General features: G+C 39.1%; 1 protein-coding gene across 2 annotated transcripts in view; it reads left to right on the top strand.

The window, feature by feature from the left end:
- BRAF (B-Raf proto-oncogene, serine/threonine kinase) overlaps positions 1–26649 on the top strand; it is an 83784-nt gene that overhangs the window by 12215 nt on the left and 44920 nt on the right. For both annotated transcript variants that reach the window (XM_036405049.2, XM_036405048.2), the window contains exons 2-3: positions 3778–3879; positions 14986–15249. In XM_036405049.2, the coding sequence (XP_036260942.1) occupies positions 3778–3879; positions 14986–15249 (366 nt within the window). The remainder of the gene's footprint in view (positions 1–3777; positions 3880–14985; positions 15250–26649) is intronic.

The following is a 26649-nucleotide window of genomic DNA, read 5'->3' as shown; positions in this document are numbered from 1 at the left end:
GTGAGACCCTTGCTGGGCCATTTTTGCACATTTGGGTTTTATTTGGACACTTTAAAGAAACATATGTATCTGTGAGTGCTGCTGAACTCCAGAGATGTAATTCTGATGAGCTTAGTGTTCCAGGGTGTTCTGCACAGCCAAGATGGGGCTCTGTCTTGGCTCAAGGTCTGCAAGGCTGGGCTGTGCTCGTGACACAAACCAAGCTGAGTTGTCTGAACGAGCAAGTCTGCAAGGAGGAAAGATGGGCTGAAGTTGCTGGCTCTGCTGGCTGTGAAAAGGCAACAGGGATGGTGGATTTTTTGTGAGGCAAAAGCTGTGGGTGCTGTGCTGGGCAGCAGCAAGCTTTTCTGAGTCATGTGAGGTCACTTGTTCTGGGTTCCAGTGAGGAAAAAACTTGAGTTCCTTCAATTCAATTGAGGTAGCAACTGATCGTGTGTAGTAGGATGCAGTGTGCCTGCACAGGGGTTCATTCTCAAGCCAGATACTTTAGGATTGCTCTGGGTCACAAAAGCTCTGTCTTAGTATATTCACAGATGCGGGAAGCCAGAAGGTAAATTTGCTCTAAGTAAATAGCAGTACAAATTGCCACTTAAAAGGAAATTGTGAAGCTTGGAAATTTGTTATGGCATATGTGTTCTTGTGCTAGAATATGTGTTTTTGGCCTAGAATATGCTAGTCAATACTAGATTTGTGAAAGTTCTCATCTTGTCAGAAGACTTGATGAATATGGCACACAAAATAGGTTTTCCATTTCTATGAGCAACAAGTAATTATTTGTTGCTATGGCTGACTTTGATTAATTTCCTTCTCCCTTCAGTGTACTTTTAAATGTATGAGGAGCTTTTCTAAGATTATAGAATCAATATTAAGTTTGCCTGTAGGATTCACTTATGGCAAGGCTCTTGGTTTCCTGCACAGATACATACTAGGTAATTCAGGACAATGTTTTTGGTTCCTCTGAGGAATTTTATCTTCTGTTAGACTGTAATTTCATCTTCTTCAGGTGAAGATATTTTTATTGTAGACTGGTAGCTGGCAGCAAGTTTAGAATTTTTTCATCAGTCTTAGAATCACAGAATGGTTTGGGTTGGAAGGGACCTTAAAGATCATCTTGCTTCAAGTTCCCTGTCATGGACAGGGAACCTTCCACTAGACCAGGTTACTTAAAGCCCTGTCTGACCGGGCCTTGAACATTGTCAGGTATGGGGCACCCACAATTTTGCTTGGCAGCCTAAATTAGTTGGATTTCACTTGTCATGATATAATTTTGGAGGAAGATCTCTGCCCTTGTTGGAGGCTATTTGGTTCTCTTGCCATCATGTCCAAAATTACATGCTTCCATTGTGCATATTGCTGGTGGTGTTACATTTGTTATTTGGTATCTTTACTGTAAGAGAAGAGAGAAGCAAAGTTCTGGTTGTGGACACAAAATAGAAAATAATATGAGCAGGGAAGTTACTCATTATTGATATTGAAAAAAAAAATTCGGAAACTCATGTGGCAGGGACTCCTTCTTCTTGGCACTGAGGCCTCACCTGCAGTGCTGTGTTCAGTTTAGGGCTCCCCAGTACAAGATAAACGTGGCTGTACTGGAGGGAGGAGCTGTGCTGGCTTGAGTGTCCAGTGAAGGGCCACAAAGATGATGGGCAAATGAAAAATGGAGCCAGGCTGTCTTCAGCAGTGCTTGGTGGCAGGACCAGAGGCAGTGGACACAAAATGAAATACAGGGGGTGCCTTCTGAACATCAGGAAACGTTTTTTACTGTGAGGGTTACTGAGCGCTGGCACAGCCTTAGGGAGGCTGTGGACTCTCCATCCTTGGAGATACTCAAAAACCATCTGGACAGGGTCTTGGGCATCCTGCTTAAAGAGGAGCTTGGATCAGATGACCTAAAGAGTTCCCTTTCTACCTCAAATTCTCCTGCAATTCTGTCTTGCTTTGTCGGCCAAAAATCTTTCCTCCTCATCTTCCCCATTGCCAGGCAGTCAAGTATAGTAAATTGTTCATTTACATGAGGAAAACCTTTGCTGGGTAAAATTGCCAGAATAACCAAATAATAGACATTTCCTTAAGTACTAATAAACCTATTTCTGGTAGTCCTGAGATAATTGCTAAGATTGCCAGGAATTCTCAGTACATGCAGCCCAGGTTAACAGCATGTTACAAATTACATGGTAAGCAAACGTTCTAAGCCTTATACTGAACAGGTTAATTGATATGGTGTTGATTCATGCTTGTTCTTTTCACCAAGCATACAACTAGTTCTTGCCATCTTGGGAAAAACTAACCAGATACAGAAAACCTCTTTGCTGCTGGTTGGCAGTCCTAGGTTCACTGATAAATGACTGCAAGTTGACTCCCACCATTGCCTCAAGGGAATTTACATACAGAATACTTGAGTAGCACATTCTTTGGTATCCCCCCACTCTCACTCTTTGTAGTTTGGTTTGCTTGTTCCTGAGGAAACTATTTTTGCTCAACTGCAGCTTCTTGATGAAGTCTTTGTTCTGGTATCTGTTCCAAAAATTGGGCTAGAAGTGAATCAATCATTAGTTTACTTCAGGAAATTGCTGGCAGATAACTGATATCCAGAAATAGAATGGGTAAATAAGGTGATGTGCAAAGTGCAAGTTCATTATTTTAGAGTTTGTTTGTTTGTGAGCTTCTCAATTTACATATTAAAACTTGTTTTGATCCATCTTGGATTGCATCTTATTATTGGTGCCTACTTTAGAATATGAAATTATTTGCATGGGGTTTTTTTTGCAGAGGTAGGTTGTCACAATTTGTACATTGAGACCTGATCTTGAGACTATGTATTACATATTACAATCCATTAATTAGAAAAGAGATAGACTGGAAAAGGTAACAGGAATCTTTTAACTGTCTTTAGAAGAAGCACTCTGGGGATGCTTTTTAGAGCATCCTGCCTCTAAAAACTTGGTTGAATAATTTTTTTCTGATAAGTAGTCAGAATAACAGTATGTATGAAGGAGCAATTCTCCTCTCTTCCTCCCTCATCCTGTGCTATAAATTTCTGATTTTGCTTGGACTTGCTTCTTACATCAGTGTAGCATTATTTAAAGGCTCGTTTTTGTGCTTTGCTGCCAATTTAGGTATAAATTCAGATTCATGATACTGTTCACCTGTAGGTAGTGTCCAAGTCCTAAAGTGAACTCTTTCCAGTTGTGAAGAATGAGTAGCAACATGAGTGGTTTCACAGTACAATGCTGTAGGTCATCTCTGTGCACAGGAGGTAAATGTCTTTTTCAGGTCATGTCCAAGGTCTGTAGCTTGCAGGGTAGACTGAATATGGATGTTGAGACATAGAAAATGCTATTTAAAATCAAGAGATCCTATTGCCATGTGAATAGAACTCTAGGTATGGCATTGTGAGTATTGTTAACACACATAGGTAAGGTTTAATAGAAAAACTCCTTCACTGAATTTTGTAATACTCTGGAAATTGGTTTGCAAAGTCTTGCAAGGAAAATATGTAACGTGATTGATTAACAAGAAAAACAAACCAAAAACAAACTTCTTAGAAGTTGTTAGTTGAATGGGTCCTGAATTTTAAGACCAAATGTAAGTTTTCTGTGTATTTCAGAAGTAAACTATTACTGACCCTGGATGAACAGGATAGCCTTTTGTACTCGTTTATTGATAATTAAAATTTTTATTATGGACTTCTCTTACTAAATATTGAGAGATTCTTGTTTTGTTCTAGAACAGATTCTCTAGGCTTCCTTTAATGAATAAAAATATTTTCTGTTCTAGGTATGGAACATCAAACAGATGATTAAATTGACACAAGAACATATAGAAGCACTGCTAGACAAATTTGGAGGAGAGCATAACCCACCCTCAATATATTTAGAGGTAAGTTTACGTTCAAACAAATGTGGTTATAGATTAGGTGTGTTATCTTATGTGAAGTATCTGAGGTTAAAACTGAGAATACCTATTTTAAAAGGGTATATTCTCCTTGTGCATTACAAACTGAGCTCTCTTCTAAGAGATAGAAAGGAGCTGTATGGAATTCCTGGGACTTCAATAGGGGAAGATCAGTGGCATGCTGTAATAATAATGTTGGTGCAATAGAAATGTCAAGCCTCTTCGTAGGGGGCAGGGGAGAGAAGATTGTGTTTATAATTAAGAAATTCATGCTGTGTTAAAGCCAATATATACACATGAAAACATTTTGTAAGACTAACTTTGCCTTTAAAGCAGTTGACTTCCCTTTTTTGTCATTGAAAAATGGTCATGTATAATCCAAAAAATTGCATTAGTAGAAGGGGACTTCTTACAGAAATAGATAAAATCGTGGGGTGGAGTAAAATTTTAAAGCCGTTTTGAATTTTTAAGCTAACTACAAATTCATTGTCTGTATTTTTTCATCACTCCAGATTCATAGAGTTGCATTGACACAAGACCATTTAGAGCTTAAAGAGCTGCATGCAAAAGTTACCTCTATTAGGAATTGAAGGGGCATCATGTGCTTCAAACTTGTCCTTTTTGTGCTTCCCTCAAGTATTGAAATAACTAGAGGTCAACCAGATTTCTTTTCTAGTCCTTTTATTTGCAATTGCTGCCTAAAGGTATTGGATAATTAAAAATAAAGATCTCATTATTTGAGGTACTTCTAGCTTTTATCTTAATATGTCAGAGCAGGGCACTAGGTTGATTATACAAATGTTGACATTATGTCCTGAACAGTTAAGGTCAAATGAGGCCCTTGGTAGTTGCTTTACTTATTGCTAATGTGAAATGGGAGCATTGAATCAGTGCTATCAGTGTTTTATCCGCCCTGCTACATTTAAGCACACCTCTGTTTTCACAAGGACTGGTTCATTCCTTATGTTTGGATTTGTTACTGCCACATGCAAGTGGGTTTTGTTAGATTGTGTATCAAACTGCAAAAATAATGAACTTAGTCCATGCATATGCATCTGTAAGTCTGGATTTAAAGTAGGGAAGTTGTTAGTTCAGCTATTTGTCACTTGCTTTTATTGAAACTAAAACCAAGATACATTACTGGAAGCTCTGTGTTTGTGTTGTAGGTCATTGATAGGGAAAAGAGCATTTGCAGCCATAAATAGGTACTAGGAAATTATTATGACAGCATGAAGAGTAAGTCTGAAATAGCTGGTGACCACAAGTCATGCATCTGAAAGCAGATTTGCAAGCTGAATGGATCCCGGTGCCACTGAGCTGAAGCTCCAGCTCTGGCTCATCAGCGTGGCGGGGCAGCTCCGTGAGGCAGAGCAGGGTGTTCCTCTGCTGCAGTGAGCTCCACTGGATCATGAGCATGTCTTGGGACAGGTAGTGCTGGTACTGACTAGGGAGCCACAAGCCATTGGGTGGAAGGTGAAAGGGCTGACATTGTGCTTTTGCAGTTGTTATCCCATAGGACAGTCCTGTGGGAAGAGCCCACCATGGCTGACATGAAAAGCTTGTTCTGCTATGCAGTTGCCCAGCTTCCTTTGTTCAGGTACTTGCAGTACTGGCAGTGACTAAGCCTAACAGTCACTAACCTGTAAGGAAAATACCCTCGTTTTGTTGGATTACTTTACCATCCAGGTAGTAGTTTAAACCTGATCATGATGAAGTCAGTGAGCTGCAAAGCTGTGGTTAAGATTAGGGAAGGGAAAGAGTTGCAGCCGTGAGCCAAGAACTAGAAGATGGGGTGAGAGAGGAAAAGAACTTTTTATTTGAATGGTCACTAGCATAGATTAGATCATCCTCAGATGCATTTATCAAGGTGAATAGAATTAAATGCTGCAAACCTGTAATTTGTTTAGTGTGTAGACTTCCTGTGGTAGAACTAAAGTGTGAAAGGAAAAAAAAGAAGAAATCTGTTGCTGAATGCCAGATACAGATAGAAGCAAGTTTACTCTCTACCTTTGACTGTTAATTTCAGTCCAGCAGCAGTTGTCTAGTGTGTCCTTTCTGTGCATTTCCCACCTTTTGGCTTGGTCAAGACAGGGCTTGCTTTCTGTTCTGAGCATTTACTTGGCAGAAATTTATCTGAATCTAAGCTGTCCCTGCTAGAGCTCATGTTTTGACTTCTGTATTCCATCACTTGTCAGAGAAAGGGCCAGAAAAACTCTGGTTGCAGTACAGAAGAACAAAGCTATATGTAAAAAGTTTTCAATGTATTGTGATAAAGTGTGAAAGAACATGTTTGCCTCTAGCAAAGGCAGAACTAAGAAAACATAGTGGTTTTAATACAAATAAAAAGATGTCTGTCTGATGTGTTAGGAATAGCAAACTTCTCATGTACAGAGTTAATGTGTAATACTGGGTCTGGGGCTCAAGTTCTGTCATCAGAACTTGAGGGTGTCATCACTGACTTCTGTGGAGGGCTCCTCTTTCCCCTTCAGCTCTTACCTGTAGTCTGTGGGTAGGTCTGGATGTGGTCTGTGTAGTCTCACCACAACCCTCGTGTGGGAAGGTAATGGAACTTAGGTTCCATCCATCATCTTCTGATCTTTCTATTTTTATTGCTTTGCCAAAGACTCATTTCTGGCTGTAATATAGTCCTGCTTTTACCCAGAATCTGTAAGAATAATTTTGCTAGTGTGTTTCTTGAACTGCATCACCCTTCCCTTTGTTGCCTTAGATTCATAGAATGGGTTGGGTTGGAAAGGATCTTTAAAGGTCTTCCAGTTTAACCCCACCTGCAACAAGCAGGGGCATCTTCAACTAGATCAGGTTGCTCAGAGCTCCATCCAACCTGGCCTTGAATGTTTCCAGGGATGGGGCATCCACCACCTCTCTGGCAAGCTGTGCCAATGTTTTACCACCCTCATCATAAAAGTTTTCTTTCTTGCATCTAGTCTGGATCTACCCTCTTTTAGTTTAAAACCATCAGCCCTTGTCCTGTAACAGCAGGCCCTACTAAAAAGTCTGTCCCCATCTTTCTGATAGATCACTTGAAATATCAAAAGGCCCTTTAACTATTACAGGCTGAACAACCTCAGCCCTCTCATTGTCTTTGTCACCTTCTTTTGTACCCTATCCAACATGTCAATGTCCTCCTCTTACATTGGGAGCCCAGAGCTGGGTGCAGCACTCCAGTGGGGTGTCACAAGAGGGGCACAATCACCTCCCTTGACCTGCTGGCCACGCTGCTTTTGATGCAGCCCAAGATATGGTTGGCTTTTTGGGCAGTGAGTGCCAGCTCACGTCCAACTTTCCATCCACCAGTACCTGTTCTGCAGGGTTGCTCTCAATCCCTTCATCCCTCAGCCTGTGTTGATTAAAATTCTTCTCCTCCTCTGACCTCTTTGCATCTTCCATAGAATGTGAGTGACTCTTAAGACTCCTTAAGAGAGTAGATTGTGTCTCTTGATCATCTCTTGAGGTTTGCAAGCATGTTGTCTTCTTTTAGCAAAAGTCTGAATTAGCCAAAACTAAATGCTAGGTAAGCATCTGCAAATGAACACTTTTGCTTACACCCATATTGCCTTTCACTAGATGTAAACATCTAGTTTTATTGTAATGCTTCCTGCAAAAGTATGGCTATTTTTATTCTTCTGACAAGTTTGACAGCTATCCATCCATCTTCCAGAGTGTAGATTTTCAGTATCACAGATTGTTTGGTTCTTTTGTACTCCTGTCTGGCTTTACATCTTTAATTTACTACAATTCTCACTACCTGCTCGTGTGCACAGAACTTGCAGCACCCTGTACACTGGCTCCTGGCCTGTGTTGGATCTGCCTCTGAAGACCTGTCAAATGAACTCGTGGTTGAACCTGGTGAAAGCATTGCCTTTTCAGTTAAAAGTGGAAGGAGAGGTTGGAGAGAGCAGAAGCTCGTGAGAAAAGTGAAGAATTCAGCAAGAAAATAAATCTGAAAATTGAGCATGCAAAGGTTATAATAAAATTATTTGTGCATTGAATATAAAACATACATCTCATTTAAAAATAAAAAGGAATTTATGCCTTAGCTACTGTTGCTCAAGAAATAGAAGCTTTTGTTTCTGTGTTCATCTGAGAGTCAAGACAAAATTTTCACCCTTCTCAGATTTAATTTTTTTCCCAAATTCAGGAGAGGGTGTCAATGCATTTTACGTCAAAAGAACTTTAAAACTGACAGCTGTTGTTGCAGCCATCATTTCAGGTTTCATCAACTGACTGCAAAAGAGGAATGCTTTTCTTGAAATACTGAAAATGATTGACTAGTGCTGTGTTGAATTCAGCATATATTTAATTATTCCTGCAAGAAGGGATACTCAAATTTAGGGGTATCTCCCTGCCTTGATCCATTACTCCTCAGTGATGGCCTTATGAAGGTCAGTGTGCAGCAGAGGGAGTAGAGCAGAGCATGGAAGCCTGGGTGGAAAATAGTGTGAAGCTGGAGGGCAGCAAGTTGCTTGCCCTGGTCCTCCATGAGCAGCAAAATTAGGGCTCAGGAGGGAGACCAAAGCTGCAGAGAGAGTTCTGAGTATGTCTCTAAGGTACAAGGGGAGGAAACAAAATGTACAAAAGAAAGAAAAGAACATTTGTCATTAATCACACAATTTTCTTCTAATCATTATAATTAGTAATAGCTTTGGGAATCTTGTCAATGTTCTCTAATGTGATGGTAAGAAAAGCTTTTCTGTTTGTTCTGTCTGGAAGAAAGAATAAACCTAGTAAGCAATGACTGTATTAAAATCCAAAAATGGCTTGTAGCCAAATTTCCTTCTTATATAATCTTGGCTTTTAACTTTTCCTATTTGCTGTATGTGTCATCAGCTCAAACAGACCCCTGAAAACCACTGTTAAACCACAGAATGGTTTGGGTTGGAAGCGACCCTAAAGATCATCAGGTTCCAACGCCCCCTGCCATGGGCTGGGCACCTTTCAGTAGACCAACTTGCTCAAAGCCCCATCTAGCCTGACCTAACAGGGGTGGGGTGTCCTCAGTTTCTCTGGGCAACCTGTTCCATGCAATAGAACAATTCCTCACAATTTCTTTCTAATATCTAATCTAGACACACCTTCTTTCAATTTAAAGCCATTCCCTCTTGTTCTGTCACTACATGCCCATGTAAAAAGCCCCCCTCCAGTTTTCCTGTAGGGCCCCTTTAGGTGCTGTAAGGTCTCCCTGGAGCCTTCTCCAAGCTGAAGAACCCCAACTCTCTCACCCTGTCTTTGTAGGAGAGGTGCTCCAAATATTTGAAATAACTGCTTGACTCAGTAGGTATAGAAATACTAATTGTATTTTTATTTTCTCCTGGAAAAGAGGCTGCAAGAGCTTCTCAGTAGGTTTTACCACACTTTTTGGAAGCACTCTGTATCTCAGTAGCTGAAAACATCAATGATTTTTGTCTTCCCACATAATTTCTTACTGCGTTATATCAGTCCTTGAAGTGCTGTTTCCCAAAATACATAGTTTGTGACTCACCATGGAAAAACCCTTTTCCTAAGGGTTTGTCTAAGCATTGTAAATATTGGAAATATTTACTGCAAAGAAGGCTGCCATTATGATACTAGGACAACCTAGGATTCACTTAGCAAAACTGGTTAAAATATGCAGTTGTGTATTCTTTAGGACATGCATAAAAATTTATATTTCTTTTGTCTCTACCAACAAAGTACTGCTGAAAAGGATAAGCTGAATTAGGGAGAGTAAAGATCTGTATATTGGTAACAAGCTGAATTAGGGAGAGTAAAGATCTGTATATTGGTAACAAGCTGAATTAGGGAGAGTAAAGGTCTGTATATTGGTAACAAGCTGAATTAGGGAGAGTAAAGGTCTGTATATTGGTAACAACTGCTGTGTACAAAATGGAATGGGTTGCACAGACCCAGGCTGGCCAAAAGCATTCACCTCAAACTTAGAAGGGAGAGATCATGCTTAAATGGCTTAATCAGATTTGTTAGCCTTTGTAGACTCTTAGTGACTGTTCAGGGAGGCCTTACCTACTTAAACTTCCCAACTCTTGTGTGTCCTTTTTGCCCCATAGTCATGTGTATAGTATTACCTACCTTACTTACCTGTTAGAACTGAAACACTATTGGCCCATTTGTGTGTGAATTATTGTCTGGGATGGGGTTGCATTCTGGACCTGTTGGTTACTTCAGTTAACAGTCCAAGACTGAGCTGCCAGGTCTGTTGGGATTGGTTTTGGTTTGATTTTTTGAATTTGGACTCCACACAACATGAAGCAGCATGCAAATGTATAGAATTACAGTGGTATCAAAATAAGTTTTAGAATTCAGTCAGCTTTCTAATACTGTCTTGAAGGAATCATTCTCTTTCTTACTCCTACTCTTGGAAGCAATTTAAAATGAGAATCGTGGGGGTAGAGGTATGTTTGCCCCCAGCTACTGTGATTTTTTTTTCTTGCCTTTCTCTTTGCCTGAATGTGTTTTATTCAGAGGCATTGCTGCTCTCAGTTTTGAGAGTTTGGCTATTGAATGTCAGGAGAGTATTTAATTTCTTATTCCTGTATAAATGAAGAATCTATGCAGGAGGTCGAATTAGTTAATTAAAGAAGATTACCTCTTTGCTGATCTGAAGTATGCTTATTGCAACAGCATGCAGATACAGTCTAAAATAGATCTTGGTGATGAATCTCAGATTGTTCCAGACTGTGGGATTCCAGGAAAACGCTAACGCTGCATATAGACACTGGGAAACCTGGTGGCCCTCTGGGGAATTTCAGATTGGTTTTTACCAGCCTCCTAACAGATGCTGTTCAAATATGTTGGACCAAATCTGGAGTGTCTAAAGTTAGACTAAGTACAGATTTAGGAGTCTTACTAAATGAAGAAATCGTGACGTATGTTACTGTCTATCTTCAGCTCCCATTTAACTTAGTGGGATTTGCATTTGATCAACAGCCTAAAAGGTCAGACATCTTTTAAATAGAAACACAATCTCAGTTTCAAAAACCAGGAACCTGTAGTCTAGGCTTTTGAGTCTTGCAAAATGTGGATATTATCTAAAGTTGATTGAGGAAGAGAGAGGGCATGGCAAAAACAGTTACCTGCTTGAGTTTAGACTGGTGTTCTACCCAGATGTAGTAGGGGGTAGAGAGATGGAGAAATCACATCTTGCTACTTGGGTTTCTCACAGATTAATTTTTAAAAAAAAAATTAACTTGTTGCTTTTTATTTCCTTAGATCATTTCACTAGAATGTATAGCCTAGTCATGGCCCAAGAAAACAAATTTCAGATATAATATAAATGATATGTAAGAAAAGAAATGGATATTTTTGAGAAAATCCTTTGTCCTCATCAACAGAACTCTTTTGGCACATTTGCATAACATCTGTCTAATTCTGTTGAATTCTGAGGTCAGTTTTTATTTTGTCAGTAGGTTGCAACATTTAAGAAGTAACTTTAAGGCTGCTGATCCTGAGTATATACAACAGTTAAAACTGCAGAATATATACAGCAGAATAAGACAGCAGTTGTATTTTGGCATGTGTGCACATTGAATATAAACATGCCATCTTGTAATGCTTTAGTTGGACTTTGCAGCTTATCAGGCCTTGATGCATTTTACTTAGTGGAAGTCTCAGGGGTGTTCTCACACATATGAGACTATTATATGATGTGCAAATATACTGATATGCAATATAACTAAAACTTACTTTTTGTTCTGTTTTTGGTAGCCATAGGATTATGTGTAGATAGACAAATTATGCAGATTTTAATCTAATGTTTGACTTTTCAAATACATGCTTTGTGAAATGAAACTTTGTAAATTCACACTAAGTTGGGAGCAATCTGAGCTGTCAGTGATCCATGCTCACAATACCAGCAGCAAACTGCACACTGGGCTGCAGCAGCAAATGAAGAGGCACCCATCCACTCATTAATTGTGTGGCTGCTTTGAGGTGGTGTTCAGCACGAGGAAGAGAAGCTTCAGGAGGAATCTGCAGGCCCTTTCAGCATAAAGAGAGACTCAGACTCTTCCCAGACCTGCAGAGCAAACGGGGAAGGGGCAATGTCACAGATAGTGAGCATCCAGTTCATTTCATGAGAGACAATTCTTACTGTGAGCGTGGGCTTTGAGCTCTGGAGCTGGCTGCCCATGGGTTGTGGGCTCTCCATCTTTGAAGACTTGCAAAGCCTACTTTGGCAAGGCCCTGAGCAACCTCATTGAACTTGAAAATTATTTCTATGTTAAATGTGTGTTAGGATGAGATGACTTCTGCAGATATTTTCTCACCCTTTTTTTCTCTTCTCATTCTGCATCAAGCAAGATTTAAGTTTTGTGTAGAACATTACTCACTTCTTAATGGGAATATGTAAACTGATTGGACTGCAGCCTAGATTTCTTAAACTCTTCCTTCTGAAATGCCTTTAGAATCCTTGATTTAATGATTTGCTTGAATATTAATCTTAATATTTTTCATGTTATTGATTCTTACAGTACAGACCTTATTTTAATCTTCTTAGTTTGTTTTTGAAAGCCACAGTCAGAAATCAACCTCCTAGTTGACCCAGTGAGCCTTGATGGGCTTGAAGGTTTGTGTAGCTGTTGATGTTTGTCTGCTTAAGTGGCTGTGCTGCTGCAGGTCAGTTTAGATAGGCCAAATCTGCAACTTGATCTTTCTTTTAGCTAGAAATACTTGCCATAGGTCAGCTTTGCTGATGTCACTATCTTTGAATTTAACTCTATAGAATAATTCTGTCTGGACTTGGTGCTGTTGTCTTTGTAAGGTCTGTTGGTGCTAATCATCAGAGGAAACTTTGTTTCCCCAAAGTACTTAACCTTTGTGAAATGAAAATTTATTGGAGATATTCTGTTTCTGCTGCATGTACTGTAGCTCCTTTTGTATAAGATGACTTTTTTTTAAGAGAAAAATGTTTTAAAATCTAGCAATGCATTTCTAGTTCCTTTATGTTTTACTGTGGGATCTTCTGCTATGACACCGAATAACTGTATGGTACTTGAGAGCTTTTGTTCTCAGAAAAAATACAGAGCTTTTTGCAGAAATCAGTGGTGTAGAACCCAAAGCCAGCTGCAGCTCCCAGCCTTCCATACTCATTGTTTATTCTCTTAAGATAAATCATTTGACTTTGGTTTGCATTAGTGACAGATTAAGCTGCCAATGTAAACATTGTAGGATTGAGTATTTTGAAAGTTGTGTGTAATTTTGTGATGGAACTAAACCCACGAGCGTCCGGAAGCAATGTAATGTTGCGTGTGTTGGAATAATATTTTGCAATGTTCATGAGAAAGGGAAGTAAGTATTTAGAACAGTATTGGTGAAATGGTAACAGTTTATGTTTCCTAATTTTTGTTTACTGAAAATAATTCTTGACACATGGAGCTTTTACTCAAGTTTCCATGCAAAGTTGATCCTGGAAGTAGGAGAGACACATGTGTTACTGTACAGCCAAAAAATGCCATTATTTATAGTTGGGTAATCTTTCCATTTACTTTTGACAGTACAATTGGGTTAAAGTGAAAATGTTTTGGATTTAAGTCTCAGAGTTTGGGGTCTATTAGTAAAATGCTAGATATCTTCAGTTTTTAAAATAAATAATAAATAATTCTCAGTTTCTTGCAACTATCCTATGTTTATTAGAAGTGGAACCCATAAAATTTAGAATTTGCAACTGTGATGTTCACATCCATCCTGGGAGGATGCTAAGCTTTCTTAAAAAGGGAGGGATGAACCCCTGTTTGCACAGCAAGAGCAGTTTGGATTAGATGAGCCTGCACATTTAACCTGGAGAAATAAATTCCCAATAAAATGTAGGACTTGTGGCTGCACTACTAAAAGTTGGTTCTTTTTTCCCCTTTATTTATCTTTTTTCACATGTAGATAGATGCTGCAGACCATTTGATCAGTTCAGTTCTCCTGTAACTTTCATTAGCAACAGTCATAAACAAAAAAGTAGGAAAGCAAGTAAAATAAGTAATTTAAAAAAGCAGAACCAGAAGGTATTTTTCTTTTGTATAAATATACTGGAAAATATCACTGAAGAATTTATGCATCTTGGTATGGATCTTGCTCTTGCTATAGAGGAAAGTAGAAAATTCCATTCCCTACTGCTTACATGTTAGGTTTGGAACATCTTTGTTTATTCTTTTCTGTAAAGGTCTAAACAAGGTTTAAATATGTCAGTTAACATTGACATGCTTCTGTAGTATGAAAAACACGCTGCTTAACTCGTTCAGGTTTTTTTATATTGATATACTTTAGAAATGGTTCTAGTATTTGATATCAATCAAAATTTTCTTGTTGCAAAGTTGTGCATAACAAACTTTAAAGAAAAATATATACTGATTATATATTTGTTTTATAGATCTTGGCAATAATGTTTAACTTGACTACATTTAATAAAGACTTAATGGGCAAATTTAATATTATTGGTGTTTTTGTTTGCTTAAGAAACTTGATCTGTATAAGCGGGTTTTGTGTGAACATGCCAAAAAGATGTTAAAAAACTTTCAAAGGATCACTTACATGTTTATGGATGGCTTTGAAAAGGGCAAAATGTGTTGTGTTCTAACAGAAAAACATTTTTTGTACTATTTGATATGAAAGGATAGTGCCAGAGGTGAAGGATAGTGAACAGTGAGGAGTCAGATATGGATGATAAAAAGCAGGTTTGAGCTTCTCTTAATTATTGCATTAGAAGTATTTAACTGTCATTCCAACAGAATGATAAATTTATCTGGAGCGCAGTAATTCAGCATTGCAGCTGACAATATTGGTTAAAGACTTCTGTCTTTTTTTAAGTGGTAGTGAATTAGAATCTTCAGTGCAGGTGCTTTGAAACAGTAACTTAGCATTTCTTCAATCCTTTTCTTCATTTAATTTATTTAAACATTACTTGTTGGTTTAGAAGGTTTAACACGATGTTCTTCATTGTATCCTGAAAAATTTGACCAGACCAGTTTGTTCATATTCTTGGGAAATTTGTGTTAGTTGAGGAAGTGTTTTGTTTCACATTTGTTCCGAATTTAGATTTCTGGTTTTGTCTGAGGCTGCTACATGATTAAAACAGCTGCTGTTCCTTCACAGGCCTATGAAGAGTACACCAGCAAGCTTGATGCTCTACAGCAGAGAGAACAGCAGTTACTGGAATCCATGGGGAATGGAACTGATTTCTCTGTCTCCAGTTCAGCTTCAACAGACACAGTTGCATCATCTTCCTCCTCTAGCCTCTCTGTAGCACCTTCATCCCTTTCAGTTTATCAAAACCCTGCTGATATGTCACGGAATAACCCTAAGTCTCCACAGAAGCCCATTGTTAGAGTCTTCCTGCCCAACAAGCAAAGGACTGTGGTGAGTCAGTTTCTATTCACATACTTGTAACCTCAGTATTTCCTGTATCTCTCCCTCTATGTAAAAGTTAATTTAAGAGATGAAATATACCTGGGTGGAGGTCAGAAGTGTCATGATCACAGTGCTCTGCTGCACTCAGTTGTTTTGATCTGTTGAATGTTTTTGAAAGGATTAACTCAAAAAAGTCCATTATAGCAATAATATAGAATACAGAACTTAAAAGAAGTTTTGTAACTATGAAGCTACCTCAAATTTTTTCTCAAATCAGTTTTATTGGATAAATAGTATTTTACCATTTTACAATAGTTAGAAAGGGACAATAAGCTCTATTTCTTGTCTTATACAAAACTATTGATTAGTTTTACAGGGCAAGATGGAGGAAGTATTTTCTATGTTATCAGAGTTGCTAGAAGCATTGAATGCTTTAGAGCAAGAACCAGCCTCTTGCAGCTTAGGAGGGCTATGCAGAATTGCTTGAGGTTTTTGTTTGTTTTTTTTTCCTCCCCACTCACCGTGGTGGGCGTTTGTGTGGACACCATGATGATACTTTCAGGTCTTGTGTAGAGAGCTGATTAGAGGAGGGACACACTTGCAGTTAGAGGGCTTGAGAAGTGTTGCCCACAAACTGCTTGAAACCTGGTGTTTATCAGTTTTGACAATGTTACAGTGACTCCTCCTGTCATGGCCGAGTAACTCACTTTTTGCTGCTAGAGAAGGGATTTTTTTTATCCCTTAAGAGCTGCCAGCTGAAGAGCCTTGATATGTCCTTTAGAACAATGGACTGCAAACTGTGATATATGAAATTATTGACAAGCCATAGTCTAGGCTTTGTTTTGCAAGGTAGTACATAATCCAAATTTAGTAGGGGAGCAGTGTTTCCAGAAAAGGTGGGAAACGAATGGACAAGAATTGTCCATGTCAAACCAGGACATTTTGTAGCAGTCAGTCTGGTGTCAGCTATCTCTGGATTGTTACTGTCTGTTGAATTTGAGTTGCTGGTAAAAAGAAGACATCAACTGAGTAGATCTGGGTGTTGGACATGTCCTCACCCTTTTCCTACCACTTTCCTTTCATCTTTCCCCCACCTCACTGAGCAAAAGACTTGTAGTGGGAACATTGGACAGCAGTTGTTTTCACCTGAGTTTTTTTTTTAATATTGCTTAATTGTTCAGGATTGCTGAAAATGGAAAATAATATTTGGGATTTGACTTAAGAGAGTGGGAGTTTAATGTAGCCTGTGACCACTGTGCAGAATGTACAGTGTAAAGCCAATTGATTCTGTTGTCTGCCTGTTGAGGCAAGTCTAAGCACGCAGTACTACCCACAGAGTGAGATCTGGAGAGAAGGTCCTGGATTTTGGAGGGACTCTGGTTTCTTCATGTGTTCTGTCCCACCCTGTCTGGCTATTTGCAGCCCCTGTCATGGGGCTCATAAGTTGGTTTTGTTTCTTTCCTGTAAAGGACCACAGCATATCAATTCCTTCACTGTTCTGTGCATTACCTGTTTTGTCTCTCCTATGTGTTCTCCTGTCCTCTAACCCACATAGCGTAATTGTACTCTTATTCTTTCCCCCTTAGCAGCCATACTCTTGTTCTGCTTCCTTGTCTCTCCGTTTTTACCTCCTCCTCAATCTTGTTTTATTTTTCACAGCACTAGATGCTCTTTCTGGGCTATGGCAGGCAAACATGGTTTAACTTGGGTGTAGTCAGGGATAGGCTCTTGCTTCTGTCCCCAGCTTTCTAGTGGAGGATTAACACTATTTGCCTTACAGGTCCAGCTCTGCAGCTAGTTTCCAGCTTGCTTTGGTTCTTTTTAGTTCAGTTTTACACAGCTTGGATCAAGTTGTGCTACTAAGCTGAACTTTGTTTTCTTATTTTCTTTTTGTATACTCATAAAGTATTTCTGGTTTAGAGCTGAGAAATGGTGCTTATAAGAGCTCATGAGTGTGGGGGTTATTGGCCTTGGAGCTGAAGTTCATTTCTCTGAAACTTGAACCAGTGATCATTTTAGTGAGAAAGTCAGGAATTTCTTGTATGGCGACTCTTAATGTAATTCCTTTGTTTTCAGTATTTATTGACCCTACATGTAGTCTTTTGGAAACTAAGGAAATGCCAGGAGCAATGACAATCCAGAAGGACCTGCAGCAGCTTACTGAATCCTAGGGTGCATCAAGCCCAGCACCACTAATTAGTTGGGAGAGGTGATTCTCCTCCTCTACTCAAGCGTGGCCTCACCTTGAGAACTGTGTGCAGTTTCGGGTGCCACAGTATAAGATTCTGTGATCCACAGTGCAGCTTTAATAGCCAGCAGTCAGATGATGGGTTACTAACCTAAAAAAGCATCCAGCATTTTTCACTGAACACTGAGAGTGCTTTCTTCATCTCTCAGTGGATTGAGAAGTGTTGCACACATTTGTCTTCTTTCATAACCTTTGGCTTTTAAAGCAGACTGGTTGTGTCTCACTTGTGCCCATTAAGTGAGCCCTTTGCTGATGTAGCTGGGATGTTAGTTCAGGATGCTCAAGTATACAGGGTGGCTTGTGATGGGTTGGAGCAGGAAGGAGCTTCCTTGTGAAAATATGTGGTACCTGCCATTAGAGCCTTCTCCTTGCCCTAGTTCCAATTTCATATGGCTGTTAGAACAAGGCTGGTGTGTTCTACAGTCAGGCAGGTGGCTGGGGGAGATACTGTTAAAGTTCCAGTGTTGCAGCAATCTCCTCTCCACCTCAACCTAAATTGCTTTCAATTAATATCTACTTCTGAAAGAAAATCTTGCTAATATCACAACAATAATCTCAGTCTCTATTTCCAATTGACTTCAGGAGGGGAGAAATGTTGTCAGATCCCAAGGAGTCTATTTTTGTCTGGGAATACCATGACATTTCTTAAACTGACTTAAAGTGACTGGAATTGAGTTGGTAATGGAGACCCAACCTCGTTATTTTTTCTTTGATCACTCTGAAGCAGCCCCAAGTATTACAACAGCCTTCTGCTATTTGTTTAGAGCTGCTAAAAATGCAGGAAATGGGGGGGAGTTGCTTGCATATCTTACATTTTTGACTAGCAACTGCCTTGTTAGTTGAACGTTCTCTATGTGTTATTGTTTGTGTAGGATCAAGCAAATACATCTGTTGGAGCTGACTCCAGTTCAAAATATAATTTAAGGAAACTGGTGGAGTACAAAGAAATGAGACCGTGGTGTTCAGAGTAAGTGATTGTGGTGCTGAGGTAGTGTAGCTGAGGGGAAGTTTCTTTGTGTGTGTCAGGATAAGGCAGAGGTTAGACAAACCTTTTCCCAAGGTGTGAAGGTGCTTGTCTGAAAGCCTGACAGGTCTGTGTCAGAGCCTGCTGCTGATGATCATTTGAAGTCAGTGTTTTGTTCAGCTGGCTACAGGACAGGGTTCAAAAGAAACTTTTTTTTGAAAGCAAAACCAAATAGTTGGCTTGGTTAAACTGGAGGGGAATCAATGAATAAGTAGTGTCAGAAATAAAAGATTGTTTTCCTTGTCCTGGAAAGGGATGAAGAGAAGTTTCTTTCTGTGAACAACCTCCTAGAAGAAACAACAGATTGTTTTTCCTTCTCTGTGCTGGGGTAATTTTATCCCCTATAATGCAGAGAGAGAAACATGTGTACTTCTTTCCTTATTGGCTTTGTTCAACTGGCAAGTCACACATCCTTTGGAGAGGCATTCCACACAAATGTCACTCAGATAAGTCTGTGCGGGTGGGTTTGTTCATTTTGTTCTAGGCCAGAGAGAAGGATGCTGAAGTCATAAAAATAGAAGATGGTGTAAGTCTACCTGAGATGAAAAATTGTTTTGTAGAACAAGTTGATGAGGCTTATCCAAGCAGTGGCAAAATTTTGGGAAATACTGGTTTCAAGCTTGTTTGGGTTAGGAATCTAAATGTCTGTGGTGTGCATAGTAACCAATCTGCTAATTAAGGGAGAGCTTTTGGAGGTGGAAGGAAAGTATAAAAACTCTGATCTCCTGCTGGTTGCCAGAAGTCTGAGAGATATTGTTATATGCTAAAACTTGGTTTTGGTGGAAGAGAGGTAGTCTTGAATGGAAGTAGATGATATTTACTGGTGAGATTTCTGAGGGAATGCATGGAGCTGACAGGGAACACAGCCTTGGGCATTCTTAGTTGTGATGTGGATTAGGATTTTTTTCCAAATTATATGATTGAATGTGCATGCAGAGGAAGAAAAGAAACATAAGACAGTGCTCATGTAAATGAACAGAAGTAGACACATACCTGGTTGTTGAGATGGGACAGTAATTCAAGCAGAATGGTGCTTATCAACTGATGCAGAGGTACAGGACAAATAGGATAACTTCTGGTTTATGTAAGAGGAAGAAGACATGGAAAAAGTTTTAAATTAACTGAAGGAGTTTGGGCAATTAGCTAAAAAGCTTTCTAAGAGTATAAAGAATACAGGAATATGGTATTTGCATGTAGGAAAAGATTTCAGCATTTTGTGGGATTGCTTTGAGTTGTGTGATTTTTATTTTTTCCCCTAATTTTTTTTCTTTGAGGGTTGAGGGAATGATTTTTGAGGACGTGGGTACAGAATCTTTTGTGCGTCAATTTTAACTGATAGGTTTGGAATAAGGAAAAAACCTCCCTTTCCAATTGCAAGAACAGTTCCTATTTTTGCTCTGTGAAAGCTGACAAAATAGTTAAAATTATTTAGAGATTTCACCAGTTAGATTGTTTGCTCACTGTAGACCTTAAGGCACTAGCAAGAATTTTTAGACAGTTCTCCCATGGCCCATCAGGTTTCCTCTCAGGCTGGTTTCCTCTGTTGGAGGAAAGCTTTCTGAAACATGTAATGGAGTAAACATTTTGTGGACATATCTGGAGTATCTCTCTGTCACAATGAAAGAGCACAAGACTAGGTCAGGCATGTATGATATTTTCCATGGGTTGTCTTCCAAATTTGAGCTATTTGTCACTCAAGAATTTTATGAGTTTAAGTCTTTTCTGTTTGGAAGCCCTCTGTTCAACCTACATTAAATGTATGCTATGAGTACCAGAAATTTGTGTCTTGTGGTTAGAATTCCTTGGGCATGGTTATGTGGAGTGTGAGTAATCATGTTCTATGTTGGTCTTTAAATCTGCCACATGCTACTTTATTCTAAGTGAAATAAGGGCTTCTGAGAAAAGCCATTTAACACAAGACCTGGTATAAAAACAAGTAGCTAAAACTGGTTATGACTCTGCAGAGGAGCAATATTAGGATGTTTTTGATGTTGTAGTGAAGTCCTGGTAAAAGAAAAAAATGAGAGAATTCTAGGAAAGAAGGGATTGCAGTAAGAGGGCTTCTAACTCAAGTCCTTTATGAACAAGATCATATAATTGAGGAATAGCAGCCCTGAATGATTTTGATTACCCAGGAAATCCCTTCTGGACAAGTACCTAGAGTGGGGGGAAAAACAGTCTGAAAGCAAATGAACTCTCCTGAATGATTCTCCTGAATGATAATATGGGACATGGAAAGTTACAGGAAAACAGCGTTCAGGTGTGAGGAGTGATGGGCATTTGAAAGGCATCAGGTGGTGACAGGTCTTGTGCTTCATCTCTGTGCTCTGTTGCTGCTTCTGCGCATTACCAGCTTCCAAAGGAAATGTTCCCCTCATGTCTTCTGGCCTTCTTGGTGGAGTGAGGGTGGTAAGGAGTCTCCACTGCTCTCCCCAGTTGTGTTTACAAGGGATCCTCTCCCAGCTCCAGTGCCATCTCTGTCAACGTGAGCAAGGAGTGGTTGGTCAGTTTGAATTCTATGTCTGTCTATAGGGGGAACAAAAAAACCCAGATGTTGTACATGCTTTGGCAAAGCTTGGTGGCCTCCAAATATTTCAGTTGTCTGCAGATTCTTGATAGGATCAAATCATTGTGTATTATCACCCATCACAAGGCCAAAAAATTTCCATGGTAGCTTCTAAACCAAAAGTAATGCTTCAGGTCACAAAATAAGTTACCTTTTTTTCTATGTTAAGCTATAGTATATTGCGTGGGTTTTGGTTGTTCTTTGTTTTGCTTTATTCTGAAGTTTAAGAGTAAGTAGAGGTGCTTTGTGTAAAAACTCAGCATAAATCTGGGCCAGTAAAGCTTTTTCACTTGGTTTTGTGTTGGTATGCTTTGTATGCTTCTCACAGTTAAACATCTGTTGGAAAGTTCATGAAGTTCTCAAAATGTGAATGTGAGACTGAGTTTTTAAAAGTGACAATTTGTATGTTTAAGAGTTAAAGGAGCTAAACAGGGCTGAGAATGCTGTGCATGGGGCCAGTTCTTAAGTGTCTCACTCTTGTCACACCTTGGTTTATTAGTACATCTGCCTTTTAATTAGGCAAGCAATCATGTGATCTTCTCTGCAGTCATGAAGACTAGAAGAATATGCTATTTTTATTCTATGTAAATTCTTAGCATAAATTAATTCATCATGCATGCACAACTGGGATCCTTCAAATATTCTGTTTTTAAATCTGGTACTTGATTCATCTTTTTTGAGTTCAGATTTGCATCTTGCTTTCTGTTGTTTATGCTGTGAGTTTGTGCCTCGAGCTTTCTGAGTAGTAAGCACTGGATTTCTGTAGGCATTTGAGCTGCCCTACCAGTTTCACCTGTCAAGTATAAGGAAAATTCAGAGAAGGGATGTTTAGGCAGCTGAATAAACCAGTTTCTTGCTTTTAATTGCACACCTGGTCTGACATGATTAGGTTTTACTAATCAAAAATACAATTAAAACCTCCCATGTTGTATCAAACATGCAGTAGAAATTGAGTTTATTTTTAGCCTATGCCAGTGGTTGGTTGCTGAATGTATCTGAATACTTTGGAATTTTATGCATCTTATTAACAGTCTGGGGATATGAAGTAAATGGTAGTTTACTTTCAAGTAAACTTCACTTGATACTTCTCAATCACTAGGATAATTTATTCTGTCGCTTATTAAATTGTCTTTTCTCTTTCCTCAAGAGTTTCTTTCTTTTGTCCTTCCAATTCTTTTCTCCCTTCCCACTGAGGAGGGAGTGAGCAACCAGCTGGGTGGTGCTTAGCTGCCTGCCAGGGATAACTCAACACCAACTACCCTCAAATGCTGGATGAATTCAAAGGCATATGTGTTGAAAAGAGAATAATTAATCTACTACAGTTTTATTGACACACTGTCTTAGATTGCAAAGTGAAACAATATTGAAAACTTGCCATTAGAAAACTGATGACTTGTCATCTGGAATGCCATGTGCAACATTGATTGTTGGTTTTTACTCAAGTAAGGAGTGTTTAGTAGTTCCTTATGAGATGGAAAATCTGGCTGTAGAAAGTAATGAATGCTAGAAAAAAAATACTGTTTGGAGCATGCTTCCTGTACCTCATAATGTACTAGGCAGCCACTCAGTGAAATGGAATGCAAGTCACAAATCTGAAAATGATCATAATAAATATTTTAATTCCATGTCTAGTAAGTCATACTTAAATTCATGCTTCTTGTGTTTTCTAAGCAAACTAGCCAAGGGGAGTTTCAGTATTTGTAGAGAATGTGTATACTACCTGAAGATGGAAGTATCCATTTGGTTTTAGGATCACTTGCAGCTTAGAGAAGGATGTGAATTTTGGCCCTTTTGCTATAGTTTCTTGCCCCCACGCTGCTTTTAAAGCACTTGGAGTGTGATCAGCTGAGACAGGACTCTACAAAAGTTAACTCTATAACAAAGATTTATTTAAACTGTTTGGTACCTTAAATTTCTAATGCGTGTGGGTTTTGGTTTGGAGAACAGCCAGCTGACTTTTTTTTCTCTTGAACAGAAACCACAAGGTCCTGGGGTTTTATGCCCGTATAGTGGCTACAGATATTTTCTAGATGAGCATTTCTCACAAGTCTGAAGTCTAAGGCCATATTTTCCAAACTTTATTTTACTAATAGGTCATTGTCAGCCTTCACAGTTTCTGCCACTGGTACTCACCCTAGTGAAAATTTGAAGATGATCTGCTCTCTACTGTCCCCTTTAAAATGACTAATGCTCTTCTGAACACAGTTTGGAACTGTCTCTCAAAAGTTTGAAAAATTATATGTGGAGGCCATTCATTAGGCACAATAGGTTTCATCCAGTGGGGTTGAGTGATGTTGTATTCTTGAGAAAATATTTCTGCACTGACATAAATCAATCTGTTGTGTTCTACATTTAATTGCATTGGAGGTGCCAAGGGTTGCTGGTAACCCATGTCTTTGCAAGTTAAATGGAATGCATCTGATTGAATGGTAACAGCTTTGTAGAACAGGTAAATTCTGATCAATTTCCCTTGGAAACAAGATTTAATGCAATGAAACTGCCTCTCATTTGTCTCACTAATATGCTTCATTAAGAATGTATTTTCTTGCTGCTTTCTCCTGGAAGCTGGACAGAGCTTCATGTCCTGATATCCAGAGGAGCTGTTTCTGAAAGCTGTGTTCTTTTCTAGAGGATGTGATGTTCAGTGCCATTATATGTCCTTTTTGCCACAAACGAGGGTAATTGTATCTGTTAGTGCTCTAAGAAGTAGCTGACTGATTTAGTGAAATATTTCTCCTCCATAAGTAAGATGAGAAATTAAATGTGGATCTCATGTTTGGATTTTACCAGAAAACTTTGAATGTTAGAAGGCCAAACTAATTACTTGGCAAAAGTATAGTTTAGCCTAGTTTTCTCCCAACACATTGAATTCTGTGAGCATGTGGCTGAAATGTTTTAGTCCTGGGTATCAGCTACGGAGGGGAAAAAAGTGTGATCTTTCAGGGTGTATGTGTTGTGGTAAGCAAATAAATACTTTGAAGTGATATTTCAAATCCATTCTACTTGGCATATTTCCACTGTTGTAGCCAGTAGTCTGCTTGATTGTTTGGAATTGCTCTGAAGCTGTAAGCTATGTTACACATACCTTACATACTGTACATGTGTTACACTTGGCCAGAGTGAGCTGAATGACACTGTTAGGCTGAGGGAAAAATAAAGCCAGCTAGCTAGTTTTGAGAAGTATAATACTGGATATTCAGGGCTGACCTGCCTTTCCACTTTCAGAGAATACCTTGGCATTGCTTTTTTGGAGTGATTCTCAGTGTCTTTATTGCTCTAAAACATTGGAAACTACAGTGGTGTAAGGAAGCATTTTTAGCTTACTGAGACTATGCCAGTTTCTAGTCTGATGCTAGAAAAGTGATGTAAGAGTTATTTAGGGACATAGCCCTGAATTTCTTACTGAATCGGGAATGACCTGATTTACAGAAATAAATTATTTATTATGCATTGCTTAAATACTTGTGGCTGCAGTACTAAATATATATATCAATAATGTTGTTACAAATACTTACTGTCCCTAGAAATAGTTCAGGTGAGTAAAGGAAATGAGGGCATTAAGAGCTACAGTTCTGTTTAATCTGTCGAGATAGTAAGACTGCTTTGAGAATATCTGCAATCTGGAATAATTTTCAATTTTTTTCCTTGGGGCTTAACATTTGCAAACTGAAGCATGTGTTTTGGTGTTTCCCTGAATTGCTACTTACACAATTTAGGATGCTCAAGTAAATTATCTTCTCTGGTATATTATTAATCTACACACTGAACACACCTTGCAGTCTGTGTTGGCGGCTTCTGTACTCTTCCTTAGTGTTATATAGCCCACACTTTCATACTCCTCACTTTTGAAGTTGCTTGCTTAATCAACTTACTAATTGCTATAAAAACCTAAGCCTCTTCTGATCTACAAATCTTACATATATAAGTAACCTGAAAAGAAAGCCCTTAACAATCACAATTTAGGAGTACATCCCGCAGCTTAGTAACATGAGTTTCTAGGTGGTAGCCATTGTGAAACACTTGGATTCTCTTAGTTATGAAAGAGAGGGATCAAGAGATAATGGATCAGTGCAAACAAAATGGATTTTAAGTAATATTAAACGTTCTATGTTTCAATAAAATGCCAGCTTTGTTCAGTGTATTGGGTTGCAGGCATTGGAGTGCTGTGTATTTTGGAGTAGATGAGAAATTTTCTCCTGGGGAACTGATTTTGTTAAAAAATGCTGATGTGATTCAGTTAAAGTGCTCTGTGGGAATCCTGGCAGAACTCTAGATGGAATTGATAAACCCTCCTTGGTGCCTTCCTGCCGAGCTGGAGCTGCTGGCTCCTGGCAGGCACTCGGGGGCTGCACCATGCAGGGCTCCTGCCCCTGCTCCCCTCCCAGCCTGGAGGGCCACACACCCTCCCTCTGCCTGGGGGTGAGAAAGAAGCTGTTCCAAAACTCCTGCTTTGGCGTCAGCAGGAGTCTGTTAGTCAGGATAAAAGAACTGGTGTTGGGTTTTGTTTTTCTAAGGACTGAGTTGGTCTCCAAATCATTTTGTTGGAACCAGCTTTTTTCTTTAACTTTGCCTTAATTTGGGGGTGAAAAGAAGCTGGGGACAAAAAGAGGTTTCAGAGGGAATGCTTTGCAGGGTGAGATTTCTGCTTTACAGCAGGTGCTAGTAGGGACTGAAGGAGGGGGCTGAAGGGCTACATGCACAGATGGTGACAGACCATGCTGTACCAGTCTGGGAAAATGATTAATCAATACTACAGGGACTTATTCTACCATTAAGTTCTTTTAATTTGGCCTTATGTTTCTCTGCTCGGGAGTTCTGTAAGAGAATGTTCTAAATGTGATGCTGGTTCAGGATCATGATGGTTTTTGAGAGTAATAAAAGCAGTTCTTTGGGTTTTAGCTGGATCGTGATGCAAATGGCAGTGAAGAGAACAAATGTTCTACCCATGTTTCTAATTGCAAGTTGCATAAATATGGCTTGGATTTTAATGAAGGGGACTTGGGATAATAATACTGAGGAATAGCAAATGATTAGTGAGCAGGATGGTTAATGCACATTTTTCATAGTCCTATTGCACTTTTGTTGCTGTAAGTTACCTTCATTCTGATACTTCCCAAATTTTGAGAGTTTGTATTTCCAACTTTATTGGTCTCTTAAAAGAAACCCTGTAACTTCATAAATCTTGTTGTTGACAAAATTAAAAGGAAAATAATTACACTAGTGTAATTAATTAAAAGCATTGGAACTTTGAGGTTCCTGATGCATTTCTTTGCTTCATGAGTTACTGGAGGATGTTGTCATCATTTATGGAGGATCAGTGCTGGAGGAAGAAAATGTTTTCCACAGACTGCAAGACTGCTTATCTCTTCTTTAATGTTAGTAATCTACCTACTGCTTGACTTTTCCTCCTTATCCTGTTCCACTCCCTCACACAGGTCAAGATTTTACTAACCTGGTTTCTTTTAATACTTAACTCTGTTGGAGTTTTCTGCCTAAGCTAGAACCTATTCCTACTTTGTGCTAGGTTCTGTTGCTGCTCCTAGGCACCTCCTTCCCCCTGATGGTCCTTGT

Source organism: Molothrus ater, chromosome 5 (assembly GCF_012460135.2).
Source record: "Molothrus ater isolate BHLD 08-10-18 breed brown headed cowbird chromosome 5, BPBGC_Mater_1.1, whole genome shotgun sequence".
NCBI classification, from domain to species: domain Eukaryota; kingdom Metazoa; phylum Chordata; class Aves; order Passeriformes; family Icteridae; genus Molothrus; species Molothrus ater.
The sequence above is the reverse complement of the archived record's forward strand: the minus strand, read 5'-3'. Positions and strand labels throughout refer to the sequence as shown.